General features: G+C 46.6%; 2 protein-coding genes across 6 annotated transcripts in view; one reads left to right on the top strand and one right to left on the bottom strand.

Annotated features, from left to right (window-relative positions):
• Positions 1-11539, top strand: part of BMAL1 (basic helix-loop-helix ARNT like 1) — a 133150-nt gene extending 121611 nt beyond the window's left edge. For all 4 annotated transcript variants that reach the window (XM_074997338.1, XM_074997337.1, XM_074997340.1 and 1 more), the window contains 2 exons: positions 10560-10662; positions 11379-11539. In XM_074997338.1, coding sequence (XP_074853439.1) covers positions 10560-10662; positions 11379-11539 — 264 coding nt within the window. The remainder of the gene's footprint in view (positions 1-10559; positions 10663-11378) is intronic.
• Positions 11540-11549: 10 nt separating this feature from the next.
• BTBD10 (BTB domain containing 10) overlaps positions 11550-25036 on the bottom strand; it is a 73021-nt gene continuing 59534 nt past the window's right edge. The window contains exons 8-9 of one of the 2 annotated variants that reach the window (XM_074997341.1): positions 23419-23529; positions 11550-13887 (exon numbers count right to left, since the gene is read on the bottom strand). In XM_074997341.1, coding sequence (XP_074853442.1) covers positions 13577-13887; positions 23419-23529 — 422 coding nt within the window. In that variant the 3' untranslated portion in view covers positions 11550-13576. The remainder of the gene's footprint in view (positions 13888-23418; positions 23530-25036) is intronic. The other variant, XM_074997343.1, reaches the window with a different exon arrangement.

Raw genomic sequence — 25036 nt, 5'->3', positions numbered from 1 at the left:
CATTCATGATTTTCGATATCTTTTTAATATCCACTCCTTAATCTTGTTTTCCAAGCTGAACAGTCCTGGGCTTTTTAATCTCTCCTCACATGGAGGAAGTTGTTCCATAACCATTGTCATTTTTGTCCCCCTTAGCTGTATTTTTCCTTCAAATCTCACAAATCTTTTTGGAGATGCGATGGCCAGAGCTGCATGTAGTATTCAAAATATGGGTGTATCATGGATGTACATAGTGGCATTCTGTCTAATCCTCCTAGTTCAAAAATAAATTTGAAAAAGTCAACAGGATGTAGAACAGCTGTAGGGCTTTCCTTAGGCCTCCTCTGCCCAAAAATTTACCTCTACCCAGCTACAGTGCACAGGGGTGGAAAGTCCACGCCCAAGTGATGTAGTTAATTTGTCTCCACTGCAGGCTGTATTGGGTTCAGAAAAGGGTGACTAAGATGATTAGGGGCTTGGAAAGGGTCCCATATGGGGAGAGGCTAGAGAGACTGGGACTTTTCAGTTTGGAAAAAAGGCGATTGAGGGGCGATATGATAGAGGTATATAAAATCATGAATGGTGTGGAGAAAGTGAATATAGAAAAATTATTTACCTTTTCCCATAATACAAGAACTAGGGGACACCAAATGAAATTGATGGGTAGTAGGTTCAAAACTAATAAAAGGAAATTTTTCTTCACACAGCGCACAGTCAACCTGTGGAACTCCTTGCCTGAGGAGGCTGTGAAGGCCAGGACTCTATTAGGGTTTAAAAAAGAGCTTGATAAATTTTTGCAGGTTAGGTCCATAAATGGCTATTAGCCAGGGATAAAGTATGGTGCCCTAGCCTTCATAACAAGGGCAGGAGATGGATGGCAGGAGATAAATCACTTGATCATTGTCTTCTGTTCTCCTTCTCTGGGGCACCTGGCATTGGCCACCATCGGCAGATGGGATGCTGGGCTTGATGGACCTTTGGTCTGACCCAGTATGGCCGTTCTTATGTTCTTATGTCAGTGGAAGAAGTTTTTCATCAGTTTCACTAGTGCCTCTTGAGGTGGTGGATTACCTATACTGATGGGAGAACCCCACCTTTCAGCAGTGGTCATGTCTATGTTAATCAGTAACCACAGCAGCCATACTTCCACAGTAGAGAAGCCCTAAATGTGCAGAAAGTCTAAAATGTGAATTTCTTGTTAATATGAATGAGGCATTAAATTTAAGCATATCAGAGAGGTAGCCAAGTTAGTCTGTGTCTTCAAAAACAACAAGAAGTCATGTGGCACCTTTAAACTAACAGATATTTTGGAGCATAAGCTTTCGTGGGCAAAGACCCGCTTCGTCAGATGCAACAAATTTAAGAGTGTGAACACACAGTGTCATTTTAGTTGACACATCTGACAAGTGCTTATTGAACCATCTTGAAATGCTTAACATACCTGTTTGAATAATAAATCCGTAAGTTCCAGATCCAATTTTCACACAGGCTGTTTTGGTGCAATTACACATTGTTAGTATAAAAACATGACATATAGAAAACTACAAATACTTAATGTTAATTTAATATCAACAATGAAACTACTCTACTGGTATTTTTATAATTAATGAAAAATGCCCCTATTGAAATGGAACTGCTGCAGAATTTAGACTCATTTTGCTGCTGATTGCCTGGATCCATCTGTCTAGCAAGGAGCTCTGGGACTTGCTGTTGATTAAGCCACTTGACATTTAATCAGAGGTTACAAAGCTGCAAGCCCCCATTAATTTCCACCTCCCAGCACAGTTACTGGGAGAAAAGTAAGGTAGTAGGCCATTATCCAGAATGGCTGTAGCTAGAGGAAGGAAAGCAATTATTAACTACTTGTATGTCAGTGGCACATTGGTGCCCTGATCAATGAGTAGGGCTCCTTTGAGTTAGGTACTATGCAAGCACAGAACAAAATGATAGTCCCTACCCAAGAAGCTTACAGTCTAAAACAAGAAACAGTAGATACATGCATGTGTTCCCTTTGTATGTTAATCCTTTGGTTATAGTCCATCAAGAGCTACATGCTATGTCCAGAAGCGATTCTGCTTCTTTACCGCTGCACTCATCAGCACAGTAAATGCCCCCTAAACACGAATGTCAAAATCCCGGGCAGCTGGAGCCTGGGGGCCATGGCAGCAGAGCGCTGAAAGAAGCAGCTGTGCAGCTTTCTCCTAACCCAAGGATATGCTGCTGCCAGGAGCCAGGGGGAGGAGGGAGGCAGGGAAGCCCCTCAGCCCCAGAGGGCTGGGAGTCAGATGCAGCAGCACTCAGTTTCCCGGGTCCCGCGAGCAGCAGGGAGCTGGGAAACTGACCAGGCACTGCTGTGCCTGGCTTCTTGCTCCCTGGGGCTGAGGGCCCCCTGCCCCCTCCTCTTCCAAGCCCTGAGGGAGCCAGTAACCAGGCACAGTAGCATCTGGTCAGTTTTCCGGCTCCCCAATGGGGAGCCAGGAAACTGACCAGGTCCTGCTGTGCCTGGCTCTTGGGGGCTCAGAAAAGGAAGGATAAGGGAAGAGAGAGGTGGGGGAGGAAGCCCCTCAGCCCCAGGGAGCTGGGAGCCAGGGGCAGCAGTGCCTGGCTCCTGGGTGCTCAGAGGATGGGTTTGGGGGAGGGAGGCAGGCCAGGGGGAAGACTCTTAGCTCCCTGGGAGCCAGGAGCCAGGTGCAGCAGCACCTGGTCAGTTTCCCAGCTCCTGCAAGCAGCAAGGAACCAGGAAACTGAGCAGGTACTGCTGCGCCTGGCTCCTAGCTCCCTGCGGCTGAGCAGGAGCCTAGAAAGTGACCAGGTGCTGCTGCACCTGGCTCCAAGCTGCTAGGGGCTCGGAGGAGGAGGGATGTGTCCCCATCCCCCAGCTTACATGAAATTTGAGTTATGCAGGGGTTGTGAGGAATGCAACCCTCACGTAACTGGAGGTTTTACTGTAGTCTGATATCCAGATTCTTCCACGTGTATTCATGTGTCCATGTGATACAGTACGTCTGGATTCTGAGTCTGCTCAAGAACAATTATAAGTACCTAATGCTTATGGCACAAGGCATAATGGGAAAGGCCCTATATCAACAAGATTCAATGTGAAAAATGATGATAAAAACAGATCAGTATGGTAGAAAACCTTATTGTGCTAATTATTGACCTTATTGTGCTAATTATTATATTGTGCTAATTAAGTATGGTAGAAAACCTTATTGTGCTAATTATCTCTAGAAAATAAAAGCCGTTAACATAGAAAAAAACAAACTCTACCTAAAAAACATGCTGTATACTAAAAATTCCAGTTGCCTACTAAAAATTTTGCAACAGAGATCCTTTATTGTATGAATTAAACAATGTAGCAGGTCATGGCAATGGCTCAGACAACCAGTGAGAACGGACATTTCCTGATTAAATAGTGTGTATGGAGGTAAGCAAAAGACAAACTAATGAACTATCGGGCCATGAAGATATGCAGTGTGTGGTTTAAACTGTTCATGAAAAAAACCTGCAGTTGTATAGCATGATCAATTTTTAACTTCCCTTACAGTAGCATAGCAACCCCTTCCACAATGTAGACTCTGATGTGTATATAGGGCCCGTAAATGGTACAATACATTGAACCTCAGATCTGGTACTCTTGTGCTGCTGGACCACAGATATCCCAGGACAAGAGAATACCTGCAGCCAAGCTGAGTTTGGAAGCCAGAGACCCCACCTGCCTCGCAGAGGACAGAGGTGGAGCCATCTGGCAGCCCTGTAGTATTCCAGGGTTAGGGCTGGAGCCCTGTGGCAGCCCCAGAGAGGCCAAACTGAGGTCAGAGTTGGTAGAGGGAGACTGGGGCTACAGCAGTCCCAGGAGCATGGGCAGCCTGGGGGCAGAAGCCCTGGACTTCTGGCAAATTCTCTTGTTTGGGACCCATCAGGTCTTGACCAGGGAGCTGCAATCTTTACTTCAACTACATAACACAGCGCAATGGAAAGTTTGCATGTAGCCTTGGCGCTTCTTTGGAATTATTTGGCTACATGTATATCTTTTAACATTGCTGCTTGTATTCCTATTTTAGATAACCAGGCTGTTTTTAATTTTTAATAAAGATGTAATTCCATAACCATTCTAGCATGCACTAAAACAACTCAAAATGCTTCAGTTTTCTGATGCTATTACCTCAGGCAACGTGTAGCAGGTACCTCATCATCTGGCACCTCAGTGTTCATCTACATTGAATGTCACGTGAGACTGGCTGCAAAAGTTCAGTGAGCACGACAATTCCTCCTTCCCCACAACACCCTACCTCCAGCCAAAGCATCTGCAAATAAGTGTGATTTATTTTAGTGGTGGTGTAGTAAGTGTGGGGTTCATGAAAATGAGATTTGAGTCACATGTAAAGAAGTGGACAACCCTTGCGATGCCAGGCCGTGCTCCTGAACAGTGAATGCCACTCGTGCTGATCTGTATGGTGATTTTATAATGAAGTTGAGTAGAAACTATAGGTTAGACAGGAGGTAAGTTTTCATCTGCTTATGTAAATAGCTAGTGCATTAACCCAGACATTTCAGTGTGAAAATGTCCTTGTCAGGAATCAGTGTTTAATTTTAATGATTACTAGTTTAATATCCTCTCCCTGTACCCACAGTGGCAGCAATGTACTAACTAGAGCAGTTCACACATCTCTACACTAGTGTGCAAAAGGACATTATGGCTACGTCTACACTAGCCCCAGACTTCGAAATGGCCATTTCGAAGTTTACTAATGAAGCGCTGAAATGCATATTCAGCGCTTCATTAGCATGCGGGTGGCTGCGGCACTTCGAAATTGACGCGCCTCGCCGCCGCGCGGCTCGTCCCAACGGGGCTCCTTTTCGAATGGACCCCGCCTACTTCGAAGTCCCCTTATTCCCTCGGCCAGCCAGGTCCAGTGTAAGGTGAAGGTGTTGAGAAAGGGGTACATGAGGGCCTAGGACAATGGCTGCAGGTCTGGGCAGGCCCCATGAACCTGCCTCTACTTCAGGGAGCTACAGGACCTCTTGGTGGGGGATGACACGCCACCGCGGAGAGAGCAGTGCAGCAGCCCCTTGCCACACTGGAGGCGGGGGAGGCGGGTCCAGCCAAAGACCAGCCTGGACCAACCACAAAGCCCAGCACTGCACAGCCAGGGGTCCCATCTAGGGATGAGGCCTTGGAGGGCTCCCTCATCATCGAGCTGGCCTCCACCTCCAGCAGCCAGGCCCCTCCAGCTAGGCAACACCTGACCTTTTCAAGGGAGCCGCCGGTAAGTGTTTACCATGGTGCACCCCCCCCCACACACACACACAGGGGGCCCACCTGCGACAGCCCAACCCAAGATAGCCCACCCCAGAGTGCACACTGGTGACACAGGCATGCCCACATGGGACATCTGGAACCCTTCCCCAGGGAGAACCTTGTGAGTCACACATGCTTGGGGGTACCTTGGGATGCTAAGCTGCACCCAGCCCACCTTGGACAGGGACTCCCCCATGTGTAAATGCACCCTGCCCTTGCCCGCTAGCCTATGCCCAGGGGGTGGCGGGGGGGCATCACTAGGGCTAGCACCATCCCCAAGGCCATGTGTGGCTGAGGCAGGCATGCAGGGAACACAGGCCACCACTATGGGGGTATCCCCGGGACATATGTCAAGGGTGGAAGCAGCTGCCCAGGAGGGGCAGGGGGAATGGCAACCAGGGTCAGGAGGTGGTACTGACCCCCTCCCTCCACATGTTACAGCAACACCATCAGAGGGTTGGGAGAGCCACACCAGAAGCCTGGGGCCTGCCTGCCACCCATCTGGGTTGGAGGGCCTGCCTATCCAGGAGCAACCCCAGCACCCTCAGCCTGGCTGGCCCACGCCTGGCGGTACTGACACGAGAGCTGCGGTGTGGAGGCTGCAGCCTATACAACCACCTTCTGGCACCAAAATACTTTTGCTGAGAGGCAGCTGGCTCAGGATGAGGCAGAACTGGCCTGGCAGTGAGGCATGTTGGGGGGAGGGTGTGGGAATACTGCGCACGGTGTGCAGGGCCCTTGCTGTATTGCCCCCCAGCTGCTCCAGCCCCCACAGTGGCCCTGAGGCCCTCAAGCTTTGGGGCCTGGTTTGTGGACATGGTGGGCCCCATGGAGGAACCCCCACCCTGCCAACCCTCCCCCCCAGCCCCCCTGCAGAGGTTGTGGCCTCACATCCCTACCGCCCCATACTCCCAGCCTCTTTCCTGCCCCAGTAGGGACCGCGTACCTGGGATGGGAGAAGCACCCAGGGGCACTAGGGCTCAGCCCTCCATCCCATCTCTTGCGTAGTACCCTCTCCATCCCCATCCCCCACTACCCAAGTTGGAATGCCCATCCCATTTGATGACTTCCCCACCTAGTTATCCCCCTCCTACGCATTACAGTGCAAACTTTTATTGTTGTCCAGTCACTTGTAAATACAGTTTTACAGTTTCCAACCTCCCTGTGTCCCTAATTATTGGGAAGGGAGGATGAAGAGTGGCTCGGTGGAGGGTGCTTGGGTGAGGGTCAGTTCTCCCTGCAGTTGAATGGCTCCGGGATGCAGACCCTGTTGCGGTTTACCTAGCAGTCAGGGGTCACAGCAGACACCTACAACCTGAGGGACGTTCTCCACCCCACACTGAGTAACATGAGGAGGCAGCTAAATTTCCCCTTCAAGGGGCTGAAGGCGCACTCTGTGGGGTGGCAGGCTCATGTGAGCTGGGCATTGAAGAGTTCTTGGGAGTGGGTGAGGCCCGGCTATGACCACATAAGCCAAGGCTGCAAGGGTAGGCCAGGTTACCCAGCAGGCAGAGTGGCATGGTGACATCCCTGCGGGCACGCTCCTTCTGGGGTGTGTAGGTGCCATCCTGTGGTACAGGACCACGTTACGGAAGACGTGGACTTATGCGCACTATGTGCCAGCCCATGTAGAGGTCCATGAACTGCCCCTGATAGTCCACCAGTGCCTGGCGAATGATGAAATGGTACCTCTTGTGGTTCATGTATCTGCCAGCACTGTGGTCCAGGGCACTAATGGGAAGGCGCATGCTGTTGATTGACCCAAAGCACTGGGGGAAACCAAAGGTTGGCGAACCCTGCGACACCCCTGTCCAGGTCCCTGATGCACATGACCCTCCGCAACAGCACTTTGTTGATGGCTCTCACAACCTGCAGGGGACAGAGAGCAAGAGTGCCCCCTTGCCAGATAGCCCACTCCCTGAGCTGGGCCCGTGGATGGAGCATGGCTTGCCTCACAGATGACAGCCCGACAATGGACTTGCTCACCCTGAGTTGCTGCCCAATGGAGCAGTAGCTGTCTGGGGTGGTCAGCTTCCAGAATGTGATGGCCGTGCACTTCTCAACAGAGAGCTGGCCACATTCACGGGTCCTGCTGTCAAAGGACGGGGGTGAGCTAGCTGCAGATCTCCAGGAATATCTTTCATGCAGAAGTTCTGCAACCACCGTGCATTGTGCCACTCGGCCATGATCAGCTTGTTCCCCCCCCTCCGGGGTGGGGGTGGGGGGCAGCAGGGGCTGGGGTGAGTCAGGACACAAGGGCCTGGGTCTCCTACCCCATAAAAGGATCAGAAAAGGTGGCCAGGAGAATGCCTAACAACCAGGTCAAGGCAGCCCTACGCGTCTGCAGCTGCTAGGGGTCCATGAGAGGGTTCTGAGGGTCAGGACCACCTCAGCAGCATGTGTAGGGAGGGGCCCTTTAATGCAGCACCTGGCCAGTGCCGTTGGAAGAGCTTCCCAGACATGGGACCCTGTCCACGGCTTTTCCTGCCTGTCTTCCGGCAGAGCATCCATGGCTGTGTAGACGCGATCTTCCGGAAGAAGGGACAGCCCTTTCAGAACACATTTAACATGTGGACGTGCACCTCCAGAAGAGAGCTGCCAGGAGATCGTGCATGTGTAGATGTGGCCTGAGTGACTGCAACCAGACAGCAGTGTTTAAACAAGTTAGTAGTACCCTTGCAGTGGCGTGAGAAGCAGAGACATTTCAGCTGACTAAGGCTACTGCAGATGATCTAAGCCTTCTCCCACTGACCCAGCATTGGCTGTACCTGCATGCAGGTCAGAATAACTTACATTGCTTTGTGGTTGGCGAGTGCAAAGTTTACACCTCTAAGCAACAATCTATTCCCCTGTAAGCTGGCACATGTACACAGCTTGAGGCACGTTCATAGAGCATATCATAGAATTCAAACTCATATAAATAGAATTCAAATTTCCTGGGATAAACTACAAAAAATGTATAAAAATGCCAAGAGCACTCGGGAAGTAGAACTCACCTCTCTCCAAACTGAAGCAAAATACGCTTCTACAACTTTTTCCTACTTTACATAACAAAACTTAGCCAAAGTTATTGCTTTTGCTTCATGAGTTCTCCATGTAGTATTGCTGTGTTACATCTCCTGCTTCTGTGGGCTGTATTGTACAAAAATCATTTTGGCATGCACAGCACTTCCTAATTTCTTATAAAATAACCTATTCTGAGAGAAAAATTACCAACTCCAGCTGCAGGCATGGCCAGCAATTCAAGGCATGGCACCAGCACTCCCCAGGAGAGAAAGCACTGCATTTTTGTTCTAGAAAGCAAGCAACGGTTCCCTACAATGTAGGAAGGAGGAGGACTGTTTTGCCAGCTGTCTTAGTTAGCCCATCACTGAGGGAGGAGAAGAGCTCGCCACTGGAAATACCATTAAAGAGATTTATACTTGTGGAGAAAAGGGAAGTTACTCACTTTCTGCAGTAACAACCATCTGAGGTTGTGTCCCCATAGGTGCTCCACTGTTGGTCACGGGTCATCCCCGGAGCTGCAGTTTGGAGCTTTTTCCCAAGCAGTTTACTGTTGGGCCATGCATGTGCGAGAGGCAGCTTGCGTCATTGGCAGTTTGACAGCTGCCTCCCATGGCCTGGTGCCTCCCTTCAGTTCCTCGTTTGTACCCACATATATGTAACTCCAAGCAGAAGAAAGGAAGAGAGGGTCACAGAGCACCCACGCTGGCGGGGGCTGGGGGAAGAGGGGAACAGGCCGACATGACACAACACACACCTCAAAGAACGGTCATTACTGCAGAAACTGAGTAATTTCCCTTTCTTCTTCTGGTGATGTTTCTGTTGGTGCTCCACTGTTGGTAACTACAAAGCAGTGTCCAGTATGGATGGTGGAAATTGGAGTTACTGCCTAATGGTGGGGGATAAGACTGCTGTAGCCACTGCTTTATCACCAGCTAGTGGCAGCATGATGGCATAATGCCTGGCAAAGGTTAGTTCAGATGACCAGATTGCTGCCCAACAGGTATCACTCCCAGGGTCGCTGCTCAGGAAAGCAGTAATTGTTGCCATGGCACAAATGGAATGTGCTCTTGGTGGAGTTGTCAAGGACATATTACAAAGACCAGGACAGGATGTTATCAGCCTGAAGATGCGCTGGGAAGAAATGGATGTACCCCAGGAATGGTCACCAGCTGGAACAAAAAGGAACACCACTTTGCAGAACACTTGCATTCTGTTAGTGTGTGACAAATGTCCTGTGTATGAAGCACTGCATCCCTAGGGGACATGTGCAGCTTTGGGGAAAATATGGATAGGACTGTAGGTTCATTGATGTGGAATGAGGTGGTGACTTTAGGAAAAAAGGATGCAGTCTTAGAGTCACTCTGTCCTTTGCAAAAATGGTGTAGAGTAAACTAGCAATTAACGTCCCTATCTCACTGACCCTCTTTGTGGAGGTGACAGCTACCATAAATACCACCTTCAGTGTGAGGTATGATAGCGCACATGGCCAAAGGCTCAAATAGGGAGGGGGAGGGGGTAGTTCATAAGGCAGTCTAGCACTAGACTGAGGTCCCCTGAGGGTGTAGGCACTCTGTGTGAGGTGTGGAAGTTCTGGAGGTCCCTTAAAAAAAGAGGATTACACTTGAGCTTGTTTGCTCGTCAGGGCTGGGACTACAGCCTGCATATTTGCACAGCATCTAGCGGCACTACCCAGATTACAAAGAAACACCTTCTAAGCAACTGGAGATGGACAAAATCATGGTCCCTTCTAAAAATCATTGGCTATGCAGTATGCAGGGAAGGTTCAAAAGCATTTTGTAGATGGCACCATTTTGAAAATTACAAAGTAGTAAAACTTAAATTCCATAGCAAGAACAAACTATTTTAAGCAAATGCTTTGGAAAAAGAAGCTGCTATATAAAGATAATTGGTTACAGTACCTTGTCTAGCAGTTGTCTTTCCAGTGGTTGTACATTGCTTTGACACTTTTCACTGTAGATTTATATTATTGAGTCAATAGTACTCATGCAACATTTAAAGTAATTTCATGTAGCTGATGTTTGACTTCTAACAAAGTTGGTTTGCAGTTAGATTGTCTGACATATGTTCCCCAATCTTCACCACATTAATACTGAAGTATCCTGCTGTGAAGTCTCACTGGCAGGCAGTTTAAATCCATACGCCTGGGTACTAAGACTTGTTCTCCTTTTTATAATGTGGTATATTGGTTAATACTAAGAAAAGCATGAGTACCACAGGAGACTAGACATTTATATTTTTCATTTGTTTATAGATTCTGAATGGTGGAACACCAGACATTCCCTCTGCTGGTTTACTATCTGGGCAGATCCAGGATAACTCCGGGTATCCCTATTCTGACAACTCCTCCATCCTTGGTAAGCACAGTCACACAATGTAGTCTGCAGTTTGGAGAGGTATGACAAATGTAAAAGCCATCTCAAAGCCTCAGCTTTACACAAAACTTTATCTAAAACAAAATTAGGCTTAAGAACATAATAGGGCATAAAAAAAACAGGTAAACATTCTTCAGAAAGAAATTAGTAACAAATGCCTTTAAAGCTCTGTGCTGATAAATGTGTAACAGCTTAATTGATCATTGCAGGAGACCTTATTGCTTACAGGCTGTTGACATACTTTGGATCTTTGCACACCCCTGGCACGACCCGTTGTTCATTCATAAAATGGTAGTTCATACAGTGCTTATTTCCCCAATGGATGAATATTCTTAGTAAAACAATAAGAAAACAGTGGTTGGAAGCAGCTGAAGTCGAGAACCAGCTGTGTATTGGCCACTTCACATTGCACCCCCCGCAGACATTCTCCCCGTTTCATATACCTCCCACAGCTATAGTCCTCCGTTATATCCCCATGGAACTTCAAAACATGAGATCCCATGTCTGGACTGTAAGCAGATGAGTGCATTTGCCATCAAACACACCCACCCAGCCTATCAAAATACAGCTGAGGGTGCGCACTTCTGTGTCTGTTAACGATTGACATTTTTCTGAGCAGTCACTTTTTAAAATGTGATTTTTACATCTCATATATGCTTGTTGCTGTTTGCTGCAGTTTTCTTTTCATGCTTCCACAGGGGAGAACTCTCACATAGGCATAGACATGATAGACAACGACCAAGGATCAAGCAGTCCCAGCAATGATGAAGCTGCAATGGCAGTTATTATGAGCCTTTTGGAAGCAGATGCAGGCCTTGGAGGCCCAGTAGATTTCAGTGACTTACCATGGCCCTTGTAAATGATACATATACATTCAGCATCTGAATATCAAAGTGCATTATTGGTGGAGTTCTACAGTCTGTGAAGCTTGGATTATGAAAATAGCTTTTATGTATGAATTTCATAAAAGCCATATCAGAGAAACAACTCATCCTACCATGGATCATTTCAGACAAAGTGGATATAAACATGCTACAGTGTTCTTGCAATATTGATCTGGTTAGCTATCTATAACTTGCGTTAATTGTATATTTTGGGATTCTACTCTTGTTGAATTTTTTTCAATCACTGTGCAACTCAGCACTTATCACTGGTAGCTTTTATATGCAAATGGTCATTTCAGATGTATGATGTGTTTTTACACTACAGAACAGGTCCCCAGCTGGATATTTCTTATACTAATTGTATCAAAAACTGTTTATTCTTTCCTGTCAGAATCCTTTACTATAAATATTGTTAAAGTGTAATGTATTAAACAGTTAAATATTTTTAAAATAAATATGTTTCCCTTGTTCTAAAAGGCAGCATTTTTATTTTAAAAAATTCTGATAAAATCCTGCTTAAGAAGCATGCTAAACACCACAGATTATTTTTTCCCCCCCATGTAGAAAGTAATACAGTACAAACATTCAGTCCCAAGGCTTCATTCTCAGCTCTCTTTCAGGCAATTTCATATGCACACACAAACTTTATACTTAAGGGTTCTAAAGTGTTAGCTTTTTCACAGATTTGGTTCTTTTATCATTCCAATAGTTTAAGAAATCATGAACAGTCTTTGGAAGTTCATTCATTTTATTAGTGGAAAGAATTCTACTTTTACCATATTGCCTTACAACTAATGACTTCCTAGTGGAGGAATGTCATCAGGATTTTAATTGGGGGGTGGGGGGGGAGAATTAATTGCTTCTGACATTTGTCTCTTGTATGTCCTGTAGTTAAAACAGCATCTTTAGTTACCTCACTAGCAGTACAATATTTTATCTAGTTGGCATGAAGATGTAAGCAATTTTTAATATTTTGAACCAGACGATAGGAATCCCAGCACTGGGGAATCTTAACTGGCATTTGATGGCTAATCAGGGCAAAACTGAAGACTGATGCTATGCCTTCCATCAACACATTATATTTCTCCTCTCTGCTGTAAGACTTGAGGTAGAGAAGGAGTAAGTGCAGAGTCAATGGAATTTATGCTTAGCTATAAAACCTTTGATAAGGGGTAACTATCACACTGATTAAAAAAATTGAAATTTTATTTGAAAGAAAAACTTGAATTCATAATCCTTTAATAAATGAAGAGTGAACCATTGTATTCTTCTATTCCATGACATTTATTACAAACTTTTAGTAAATAAATATGTCCATCAAGAAATTCAGGTAAGGCAAAATTTAAGAGAACTCTCCCTATCAATTTTTCACAACTCTTGAACATGGCTCACATTACAAACAAGTGAAAAAAAAAATCACTGGGAAAATTTGAGTAGGGCAGGAGGTTAAATGGGTAATTGACTAATGTCCTCAATCCAAAAACCCCAATGGGTAGTCAATTTGTGCTTGATCATATACAATACATTTAAGAGTCAGTCTATTCAGGACAAGCTATTTACATTTAACTGAATAGAAAGACTTTGATAGAAGCACTTTGTTAAAGTTAGCATTGTGCAACGCATTTATAAAAAATGGCTTTGAGAATCCACTTACCAAGCAGCCATTCATAAAGTGCTACTATCAGTTCTGATTCTGCATTTTGCCCTCCATGTAACAATATTTGAATGTGCAATAGCCAGGAGATCCCATTGTTTTTGATGGGCACAGAGGACAGTCCAGCATACACATAACCAATGTCACCAACCTACTCAAACAAATACATGTATGTAACTGGAACCTCAGGATGTTTTAGCTGAACTCTTTAAAAACCATGATTAGATATGCCTTTGGTTTCTAAGAAAGCCCATTCTGCAATATCCTAAACACTTACACAATGAAGAAAAACTGGAATTGCAGTGCAGTATGAGTCACTTTTTGAAGTAGCATGCTTTTGTTCAAATAAAAATATCAATCAGAGTGCTGGGTTTTGTGCCTCTGGATCCACATCATTGTTGCTAGGTGGAGGATGAATAGGTAAAATATCTAGCTCATCCACTTGTGGTGTGGGGTGCATTACCACTAGCTGGTCCTGGGGAATATCTGCTGCAGCTGCTGCTAGGTTTGTAATAGATTTACTTTTTACACATTGAAAGTCAACATGCCGACTCTTTCCTTCCTCTTTCTCCCATGACATCCGAATGAATGGTCTTTGGACATAGTTGTAAATCACCTCTGGCCTCCCCCCTGGCCGTTTCTTCACTTTTTCTTTGTATGTGGGATAACCTAAAAATGTTAGAATAAAAATGACTGAATTAAAGTTTCCAGCACTACTTAGCACAAAGTTCTCCTTCACCAGCTCAGCTTCAGAGCATGTACACTATCAGCCTTCTGTTTGGCTGGAAGACACTGAAGATAAGCAGCTACATTTCCCTATTAGCATGCAAAATGATGGAGACACTTTTTTTAAAGAACAAAAAGACAAAACAAAAAAACCAAAATATTCCCCAGTTTACAAATCAAACAAAAGCTTACAGAAGTTAGCGTTTTTCTCTCTTGGATTTTGGCTAAGACCAAGCACTATGAAAGCAACTCTTGCAGGATCTAGTGAAAGCTAATAGCTCTCTCCTCCCTGCAGAACTTTGGAAGCTACACTTGTACCACTGTTGATCTGGGGTGCGTCTACACTTGTATTACTCTTTCAAAAGAGGTATGCAAATGAGGCACTGAAAATGCAAATGAGGTATAATTTGCATATTTGGCACCTCATTTGCATGTTAATTTCAGAAGTGCTTCTCTAGAAAGAAAGCCAGTGTAGATTCTGCTCTTTCGAAAGTAAGCCCATCTTCAAAAGAATCCTTCTTCCCTTAATTTAATGGAAGAAGGGATTCTTTCAAAGATGGGGTTTGCCTTCAAAAGAGCAGCGTCTACACTGGCTTTCTTTCGAAAGAAGATTTCAAAATTAGAATATCCAAATTTATACTTCATTTGCATTTTTGATTTACCTCATTGGCATACTTCTTTCGAAAGAGGAATGCAAGTGTAAACGCGCCCCTGGAGAGCAAAGGATGAAGTTTAAAATTGTCAACCTCAGTGATGATACAACAATGTATTGGCATGAGTTCTCTAGGCTGTGTCCAAGCATTTTCCTCCCTCCCTTTCCTGCTCCTCCAGCTCAGTTTTTTAGGAAGTTTGAAATGACTAGTGACAATAGTACTTTACTACCTAGCTTTCTACCTTACTTCTGAAGCAAAGCAAAACTGGTTTCATGTCTGTTTGGGGAAGAGAGGATAGGAAAAAATAATAAATAAAATACCACTCGGCTGAATCTAAATGTGGAAAGGGCTACAGGACTAATACCTTTTTCAATTAGATATACTTTAGAGAACAATTCTAAATCAATCAGATGCATGTTTTAGGTTAAGTGAACTAGACTTATGCTTTTTAGACTTATGCTTTCACCTAACCTGGAACTGTTTGTTCACCATCACAACCAAGTTCACTTTCCTTAAATTACACTACAGATTGGAACTCCTAAATCCAACATTCACTGGTCCAGCAACATCCCTCTATGAGGGGTGTCTCTGCACCAGAGAGCCAGACAGGAGGATGCACCCCATGTCCTCTGGCAGCCCTAGGGGGAGAGATGCAGCACAGCCCGTGTCCCCCTGACCATTAGCAACCACATGGGGGAGGGGTGCACAGGGCTGGTGTCCCCCAGCAGAGCCGCATGGGTGGAGGCAGCCCCACACGGCCAGGGCTGGGGGCAGCTGCACAAGGTTAGAGGTGCGACCCCAGCGTGGGCTGGAACTACCTTCCCCCCACAGCAGCCACAGGCCAGGCAACAGCAGCAGGTAGAGTAGCAGCCCAGAGATGGAGGTGGCTCAGAGGCAGGGAACCTTCTTTGGTCCAGCAAATGCTCTTGGTTCAGGACCCATTTAGGTCCCAACCGTGCCAGACCCGGGAAGTGGAACCTGTACTGCATTTCTGCGAGTTCAGTTTCAAGACTAAGTCAGTCCTTGTTCCTACACTCATGCTCTTAAAAATGTAAGGGCCCGAAACACTTTAGTTGTCTTTTCCTGACCAAATTTATGCTGATTTGATCTAAAAGGTTTTCAAGATTGCAAAAGGTGGTGATGAATATAGCTGGCGAACACCATTCACATTACTTTTGGGGAAGAATTTTTCTTGAAAATTTCTATAAAATCTGACTTACTGGCATTAAAAAAAATCTTATTTATGGTAAAACCAACGTTCAGTAAGCATAAAAAGCTTTTCCAGTTTCTCTATTCATGAAATGGAGCAGAGAACAAAATCCATAAAGTTCTCTAAAGTTTAGAGTTACCCAGTTCCTTCCTCTCTCTTCCCCAAGAGACCAGTCACGAAAGCTTTCTACAGAAGACTAAGAGAGGTCAGTCTGTCTTTGTGAGCAGGTTATTGGGCTATACTGTTAACACTTTTTATATTTAAAAAGCTCCAGTGTGATTATTTAGGTTGCAAAGGAAACGCTTAAAAGAAAAGACACTTACCTCTTTTGTAACTGGATGTTCTTCAAGATGTATTGCTCATGTCCATTCCAAGTTGGGCATGCACACCCAGTTGCTGGAAGCCTTTTGCCCTAGCCAGTTACCATAGGGTCGGTACGGTGCCCTCTGGAGTGGCACCAATATGGAGACCAAATATATACATCACCTGCATTGGCCCCCGCTCAGTTCCTTCTTGCTGGCTAGTCCAACAGTGGGGAAGGCGGGAGGGTTTTGGAATGGACATGAGCAGCACATCTCGAAGAACACCAGTTACGAGACAGGTAACCATCTGTTCTTCTTCAACCGATTGCTCATCTGCATTCCAAAGTTGGGTGAATACACACAATGCCTAGGAGATGGGGTCAGAGCACCAGATGGAATTTACGACAGCCCTGCCTACCGCAGTATTGTCCCTAGCGTGCTGCGTCAGTGCATAATGGGCCATAAACATGTGGATGGAGGACCAGGTGGCCACCCTGCAGATGTCCTGGAGAGGAACCTGGAACAAATATGCCGCTGATGAACCTTGCGCTGTGGTAGAATGAACTCTGACTGGGGGAGGGGGACCCCCAACAGCTTATAGCATTGCTTAATACAGACCACTATCCAGGAGGCGATCTGCTGGGAGGAGACCAGGAGGCCCTTCGTCCTGTCTGCCACTGTTCATATAGAACATTAGTGCCCTTTGGACATCCAAGGTATGTAAGCTTTGTTCCCTAGAGGAGGCAGGAGGTTTCAGGTAAGAGACCGGTAGAGAAATATCCTGGTTGATATGAAAGGGAGCGACCACCTTCAGCAAGAATGCCGCACTGGGTCTCAGCCTGACCTTGTCCTTGTGGAACACCATATAGATCGGGTCCACCATCAGTGCTCTCAAATGAGACACCCTCCTGGCTGAGGTGACGGTCACCAAGAATGCTGTTTTGTAACTAAGAAATAGCAGAGAACAGGAACCAAGAGGTCTGACAATAAGTCTTGACAATACCAGATTAAGGTCCCAAACCAGCAAAAGGGCTTGTGTCTGCGGTGTGACCCTCTCCAGGCCCTTCATAAGCCTTTTTACCACTGGGTTTGAAAAAACTGACAACACACCCAGGCCAGGGTGAATGGCTGAGATAGTCACTAAAGGCACCTTGGTGGAGGATGGAGACAACTCAAGAACAGCAAGTAGTCCAAAATAACAGGTATTGGAATCTGTACCAGGGATAATCCCTTCTAAAATGCCGAGACAGAGAACCTTTTCCATTTAAAGGCCACATTTGTTGCCCCCTGTGGAGAGCTTCCTGCTGTTCAACAGCACCTCCCTCACAGGTCCTGAGCATGAGAGCTCCACAGCTTCCAACCATGGAGTTTCCAAGCTGTGAGATGCAGGGAGCAAATGTTGGAGTGCTGCAGTCTCCCCTCCTCCTGTGTCAGCAGGTCTGGGTGTAATGGGAGTGTCATTGGATCACAGATGACGGTTCCAGGAGGGTCGAGTACCAATGCTGCCGGGCCCTTGCTGGTGCCACTGGGACGACTGATGCCCAGTATAACCGAATGCAGCACGTCTCGGTGTAATGACCACTTGTGGTCCAGAAAAGACCTGGTGAGACAGTCTGCCAGGAAGTTGCAGACCCCAGGTAGATAGCGTGGCCTTCAGGAGAATTGGGGGTTAAATGCAGAACTCCCAGAGCCTGAGCGACTCATGACACAGGGGAGAGGAGCGTGCACCCCCTTGTTTTTTTATACAGTACATTGCTGTGGTATTGTCCATGCTCACTAACACGCAATGACACATCAGACTGTCCTGAAACACCTCGCAAGTGAGCCTGATGGGCCTGAGCTCCCGAACATTTATGTGGAGCTGGGCATCCTCCTTGTCCCACAAAGCCCGAGTCCAGTGCTTGCATAAGTGTGCCCCCCAGCCCAAGTCTGAGGCGTATGTGACTAGGGAGAGAGAAGGTTGTGAGAAGTTGAAGGGAACACCCATGCAAATGGTTCGGGCATCCAGCCACCAGTGCAGGGTTGATAGAATCGCAGTGATGCTATTATCAATACATCTATGTTGTCCCTGACTGGGCGGTACCTGAGGCGAGCCACAGCTGGAAGAGGCACATCTGCAGCCGAGCATGCTGGACTCCAAACGTGCACGCTACCATGTGACCCAACCACCTCAGGCAGCCTCTGGCCCTATGGTCGGGAGCCTGATCACCTCATGGATAAGAGATGCCATGGCCTGGAACCTGCTTTCTGTCCTGCACCGTATCCAGGAAGGGCCCCCATGAACTCCACTGCCAGCATCCCCTGACCACCCAATTGTCCAGGTACAGGAAAAGGTGTACGCTGTACCTGCACAGCTGCTGCCGCCGCCACCAGGCACTTGGTAAAGACCCTCAGGGCAGAGGACAGGCCAAATGGAAGGACCATGAACTGATAACCCCAACCGCCACAAACTGCAGAACTTCCTGTGGGGTGAGTAAATTGCTACGTGGAAATATGCATCTTGTAAGTCCAGAGCAGCAAACCAATCCCCCCGTTCCAGCACTGGAATGATTAGGCCCGGGGATCTCATACAAAACCTTATTGTTTTTTTTATGAACTTGTTTAGGTCTTGCAAGTCCAGAACGGGCCTTAGTCTCCCTTTTGCGTTTGGAATTAGGAAATAACGGGTATAAAACCCCTGCCCCCGAAATTGCTGGGGGACCCCTCTAACTCCCCATTGAATGGGGGACTGTACCTCTTGCCTGAGCAGAATCGTGTGGGAGGGGTCCCTGAAGGAGGACAGGAAGGATGGGTGGGAAGGGGCTATGAAGAAAATTGGAGAGTGTATCCCCTTTCCACCATGTGTAGGACCCATGGGTCCGAAGTTATATTGCACCGGACATGGAAAAAGGGGGATAAGTGGAACGAAAACAAGGGACGAGCTGGAACTAAAGTAATTATTGGCGTGCCATGCCTGACCGCACCATCAAAATACTTGTTTCAGCCCTGACAGGATTTTGATGACCCTGGCCCTGGGTCTGCTGGCCATAGTGCCTTTTGCCTGTACAACCCCTTCTCCTCTGTTGTTGGGGAAACTGTCTGAACGGAGGTCTAGGGGTAAAAGTGCTGGTGATGGATCACTGGAGTATGAAGGCCAAGGGAGTGCAAAGTGGCCCTCCAGTCCTTTCGGCTATGTAGCCTCTTATCGGTCTTCTCTGAAAAGAGAGACAGACCTTCAAAAGGTAGGTCCTGGATGGCCTGTTGGACCTCTGCACATGGCTGCCCGAGGCCATGACCTGGGTGGCGGCATCTGCCTCATCCAGCACCACCTTCAGTGCTGCCCTGGATATAAGTTTATTCTCCTCCACTACCACCTGAAACTCTGGTTTGCTCTCAGGTGGGACCAGCTCTGAAAAGTGAGATGGGGAATTAGCAGTGTTGTATGTATATCTGCTAACCAGAGCCTGCTGGTTAGCAATTCTTAACTGTAGGCCTCCCATCAAATAAACTTTTCTACCATACAGGTCCAAACGTTTGGTGTGTCTGTTTTTCGAGGATGGGCCCTGAAACCCCTGCCTCTCCCTACGATTTGCCACATCCACAACTAGGGAGTCAGGGGGATGGTGGATAAAGAGATGTTCGTTGCCCTGCGTGGGAGCACTTGTTCCTCCTTGTCGGGGGCCAAGTGGAGGTTGTAGTCTGTCTTACTGTCCTTGCCATATTGGCAATTGTTCTGATAATAGGCAACACCACCCTTGTAGGGCCTGAGGTGGACAGGATATCCGTCACTGGATCTATTTCATCCCTGACCTCTCCGCCTGGATACCCAGGCCCTGGGCCACCTGGCGCAGCAGCTGCTGGTACACCCTGCCATCTTCCACGACCAGGGATGCTGATGAGCCAGCCAGGGCTTTGTCCAGTGAGGAAGACACACCTGCCACCTCCATGCTCACCGGCAAGAGTGATAAGCCCAAGTCCCTCACTTGAATGCCTGGTACGCCTGGAATCGGGGCAGGCTGCAATGAGGGGCACGCCTTGGTGTGGTGGAATGTGGCTTGGCACCTGGCCCGCTGGTGCCAGAAACGACGGTGCTCTATGTCCCGGAATCAGAGAGGGTGGCACCCACAGCTGGGATGCTGCGAGCTGGGATGCTGCCATTGTCAGCACTGACACTGATGAGGAGGCCTCCGACCCAGTCAGCCCTTGCAAATTTTCCTCAGGGGGGCGGCCCCAATGAAGCCTACAATGCTGCACACAGCACATGGGGAGTGCCGCGTGCCCTGGATGCGAGTCCTGCAACTTCCACTCCATTTCGTGAAACACCCACTAGGACCAGAAGGGCCGCTGAGATGCCCCTTGCAAGGACATCTGCCACCTATCATCCGCAGAATGTCAGCTCCGGTCCCGATGGCTGTGGTGTGACGTCCTCATGCTCCTGCTCCTCACAAACATGGAGTAATATGAGTCCAACTCTGATGCCGATTCCAACACCGACAACCAGGGCAGTGCCATAGGACCTGGATGCTGCACGAGCTCTTGCTGGTGCCCTTGCACCATTTGCATCATCTGGACCCAGGGGAAGGAGGCTCTTGAAAAGTTCCACCATGATTTCAACAGTTTCCACCCCACCATCAACCTCAGCCTGGACCAGTCCACACAAGAAATTCACTTCCTGGACACTACTGTGCAGATAAGTGACGGTCACAGAAATACCACCCGATACCGAAAACCCACGGACCGCTATGCTTATCTACACGCCTCCAGCTTCCATCCAGGGCACCCTACACGATCCATTGTACACAGCCAGGCTCTAAGGTACAACCGTATTTGCTCTGATCCATCAGACAGAGACAAACATCCACAAGACCTTTACCAAGCTGTCCTCAAACTACAATACCCACCTAAGGAAGTGAGGAAACAGATTGATAGAGCCAGACGGGTACCCAGAAGCCACCTGTTACAGGACAGTCTTTGCAAGGAAAACAAGAGAACACCACTGACCATCACATACAGCCCCCACCTAAGGCCTCTCCAACGTATCATCAGTGATCTGCAGCCCATCCTGAACAATGATGTGTCACTCTCACAGACCTTGGGAGGCAGGACTGTCCTCGCCTACAGACAGCCTGCCAACCTTACACACATCCTCACCAGCCACTACAAATCACAAACCAGTGACTCTAGGCCTGGAACCAGCCCCTGCAACAGTCCTTGCTGCCAACTCTGCTCACATATCTACACCAGTGACATCATCACAGGACCTAACACCAACTATGCCATCAGGGGCTCCTTTACCTTACATCTACTAATACAACATATGCCATTATGTGCCAGCAATGCCCCACTGCAATCTACATTGGCCAAACTGGACAGTCTCTCCATAAAAGAATAAATGGACATAAATCAGACATCAGGAATGGTAATGTACAGAAGCCTGTGGGGGAACACTTCAATCTCCCTGGACACTCAGTGGCAGATTTAAGGGTGACAGTTCTGAAACAAAAAAAAATTTCAAAAATCAAATGGAGAGAGAAATCTCTGAGCTGCAATTTGTTTGCAAATTTGACTCCATTAACCATGGATTAAACAGACTGGGAGTGGCTCGCAGCCTACAAAGGCAGTTTCTCTGCCCTGGGTGCTAATAGCTCCCCATTAGACTCTGACAAAGGCTCACATCCCCCTGTCTGATCTGACTTGGTTTTTCCTCTTTTGATAAGTACTGTTGATACTGGGCCATTTCCACCTTGCTGAATAGACCTTGTCAGCTCTGGCCCTCCCTTTTACTGGGACCCCGCTCTTTAACTACCCCTCTGAAACCACCCCCCAACTCGTGCATCTGATGAAGTGGGTCTTTACCCACATAAGCTTATGCTCCAAAATATCTGTTAGTCTATAAGGTGCCACAAGACCTCTCGTTGTTCTTGAAGCTACAAACTAACATGGCTACCTCTCTGATACTTGGACCATTTGGTAAGACAAACTAAGCAGGACAGCACTGGCAGTCTGGCTTGTTGAAGTTGGTCTGGTACCAGGAATGATGTTGGTGCCATGAATGGAGGTGCTTGCGTGGTATCTTGCTCTAGCACCTGTGCCTTGGAGAGCACCTTTAGGTGTGATGCAGTCTCCTCCAGTGGTGTGGGCCTGGCACTGTAATTTGTAAAAGCCCCTGCACCAGGCTAAAAGCCTCCAGCATCGAGGGCAACCCTGGAGAGCACGGGATCCTGTCTCATACTAGCATTGATGCCTGCGCTTCACGACCTGATTCATGGTGCAACCTGGCAGGCGCCTTTGAGGGTTCCCAGTGTTTTACCCTCTCCAGGGACCTGCCCCAATCGTGCCTCTTTCTTATGAGGCACAGGGAAGTGGCTCTTATGTTGTCTTGGAACGCTTGGCACCGCCATCTGGTCCCGGCACCTGGAGCGGTCTGCAGCAAAGATGCATCGCTCTGAGCTCCCGCCAGAGACACGCCTGGCTGTAAGGCCGCTTCCATGAGCAAGACTTAAGCGTTGTGCTCCGTCTTTGAGAGTCGTAGGTTTGAAGGTCTTGCAGATGAAGCAATGTTCTCTGAGATGACCCTCACTGAGGCAACTCAAGTTCTAGGCGGGTCACTTTTGGGCTCTCTTTTGCCACATTTTGAACAGGTCTTACAGCCTGGGGAGCCAGGCATCCCCTGGTGCCGAAGTGCTGAGAGAGGCAGAAGTCCCGCCCAGCTCTCTAACAATTGAATACTAGCTATTTACAGCTAATTACAACTATCTAAAAACCGTTCACAACTACTGACACTAAGAACTACTATCTAGCCTACAGGTAATGGCTACCAGCCGAACGAAAAGAGAGAGAAGGGGGCTCCAGCAACTGACAGCGTGGCAAGAAAGAACCGAGCAGGGAGGAGTGGGTTAGGCAGTGCATATATTGGTCGCTATATCGGTGCCACTCCCTGGTTGGTGCTGTGCTTCCTATGGCTATTGGCTAGGGCAAAAGGCTTCTGGCAACTGGGCGTGTGCTTGCGCACACCCAACTTGGAATGCACACGAACAATTACTCGAAGAAGAATTAAAGTTGTCTTTAGTACTTGCAAATATTAAATAAAATGTACACAGGATGGAGCAGAACCATCCACGCACTCATAAGTCAAAGAAAGCTCTACCATAAGAGGGTATGTTCTAATTTGGACACAAGCCAACAAGATGAACCAATTAGTTTCCACCATAACACAGATCCTAATACCACTAATTTGTACAGCATTCCTACCTTGCTGTGTAAAAGGGCAGATGCACAGAAGTATCCTTTGCCAGAGGATTAAGTTGAAAGCAATGAAAATCAATCTTACCTTCAATACCCAATCGAATCTTTTTGAGCCCCCTTTCCTTCAGAACTGATTTGGCCACGTCTCTGTTTTCAATATACTTGAAGAATCTGTACAACTTTGTGCTGTAAATAACTGGGAAAATTGCATTTCAGCGATTAATAAAAAGTTGTCCTAGATGTTTTTAATGTCTAGTTGTACAGTGAAGATGGTCTAAATAGTGCTTACAAATAAGACCAGAGAACTGATAAATACCACCTCATGAAGTTACCTAGAATTCAACCATATGGGTGAACCACGAGCCCATATTTGATCACCCTTTTTAAATCTAATTCCAGTTGAAACTTCTTAAAATCTATGCAGTTAAAGTTGACTAAGATTGAAATCTGAGAAAAATGAAGACATTTTCCAGCACAGTTTGAAGCATTATCAACTGATGGGCTGGATGGCATCTCCAACTGCCTTAATTCATATTTTTATAGATTGATGTTCTCTTGAATCCCAGAATGGAGGCATCCAAAGTCATTAGTGCCTAAATTACACTGAATCCCAAGAAAGGTAAAATTCTAAGGCGTGTTCTGCATACAAGGTGGCAAGAATTTTAATGCGTGCAGGGCAGTCTACCTGCAAGTAGATTAAGGTTTAACTTTGGTTATTTCTATTAGAGGGGAAAAAAAAAACAAAGACTCCTAAAAGGGCAGATACTCCACTGACTAATGGAGCCTGCTAAATAAAGAAGCCACTTCTCTGTAACTTACATTATCAGTCCTTGATCCCTTCCTGTTTTCGTGCTATATTATTTCTCTTAAAATTGCAATTGCAGAAATTTACACAAAAAGACCCCTTAACAAGCCATACAAATTTCCAAGAGCAAGATATAGTGTGTGGTAAAACAGGACTAATTACTTTTGAAAAAATGAGGCAATTACTGCCTTCTGAAGACTGATAGAAGCCTGAACAGTCTGCTTTACTTTGCTCTGCTAGAACAGTGACATCAATCATACTTAGGCTTAGAAACATTTGCCTGACAGCTGCCTCCCTCCCATCCACCTTCCCCACATTCTCTGACTCATTTCCCACAACTGTGAAAATTAAAATGAATAAAAATTAAAAAAAAGGTTAAAAATAAACATTGATATCAGTTGAAAAAACTTAAAAGCAAACAATCTCTGCCAAGTCTACACATACTGTCTGAAATTACTATCAACTAAACTATTTTCACACACACACAAACATTTAGGGAAGTTGGGTGCTGAAGTTTCTCAAGGGAAACAGTAATATTGATTGTTTTTGGTAAAGTTTCAACAAAAAAGTTACTTGAGACGCTTGCACAGTGTCAGATTAAAAAGAGAAACACTTTTGAGGGACTTCTATTTTATTGGAGGTAAAAAAAATCAATTTCTTAAATAAAGCGAATCCATGTTCTCAAACAGAAAAGGAACTTCAAACTGCACAAAGATACTGCACATGTGGAGAAAGCAGTTCATTATCAATTGCTAATAACTTATTTGTGGACCAAATGGTTAAAAATGTTTTCAGAATTAAGTAAAAAAATGGCTGCTGCACTCAACCCACTTCTCTTTTGTAAGCCAATTCTTCACTTGAAAATAGGGTTGGCCAAAAATGGGAATTATTCTTCAAA

The sequence above is a fragment of the Carettochelys insculpta genome, chromosome 6 (genome assembly GCF_033958435.1).
Source record: "Carettochelys insculpta isolate YL-2023 chromosome 6, ASM3395843v1, whole genome shotgun sequence".
Lineage (NCBI taxonomy): Eukaryota > Metazoa > Chordata > Testudines > Carettochelyidae > Carettochelys > Carettochelys insculpta.
The sequence above is the reverse complement of the archived record's forward strand: the minus strand, read 5'-3'. Positions and strand labels throughout refer to the sequence as shown.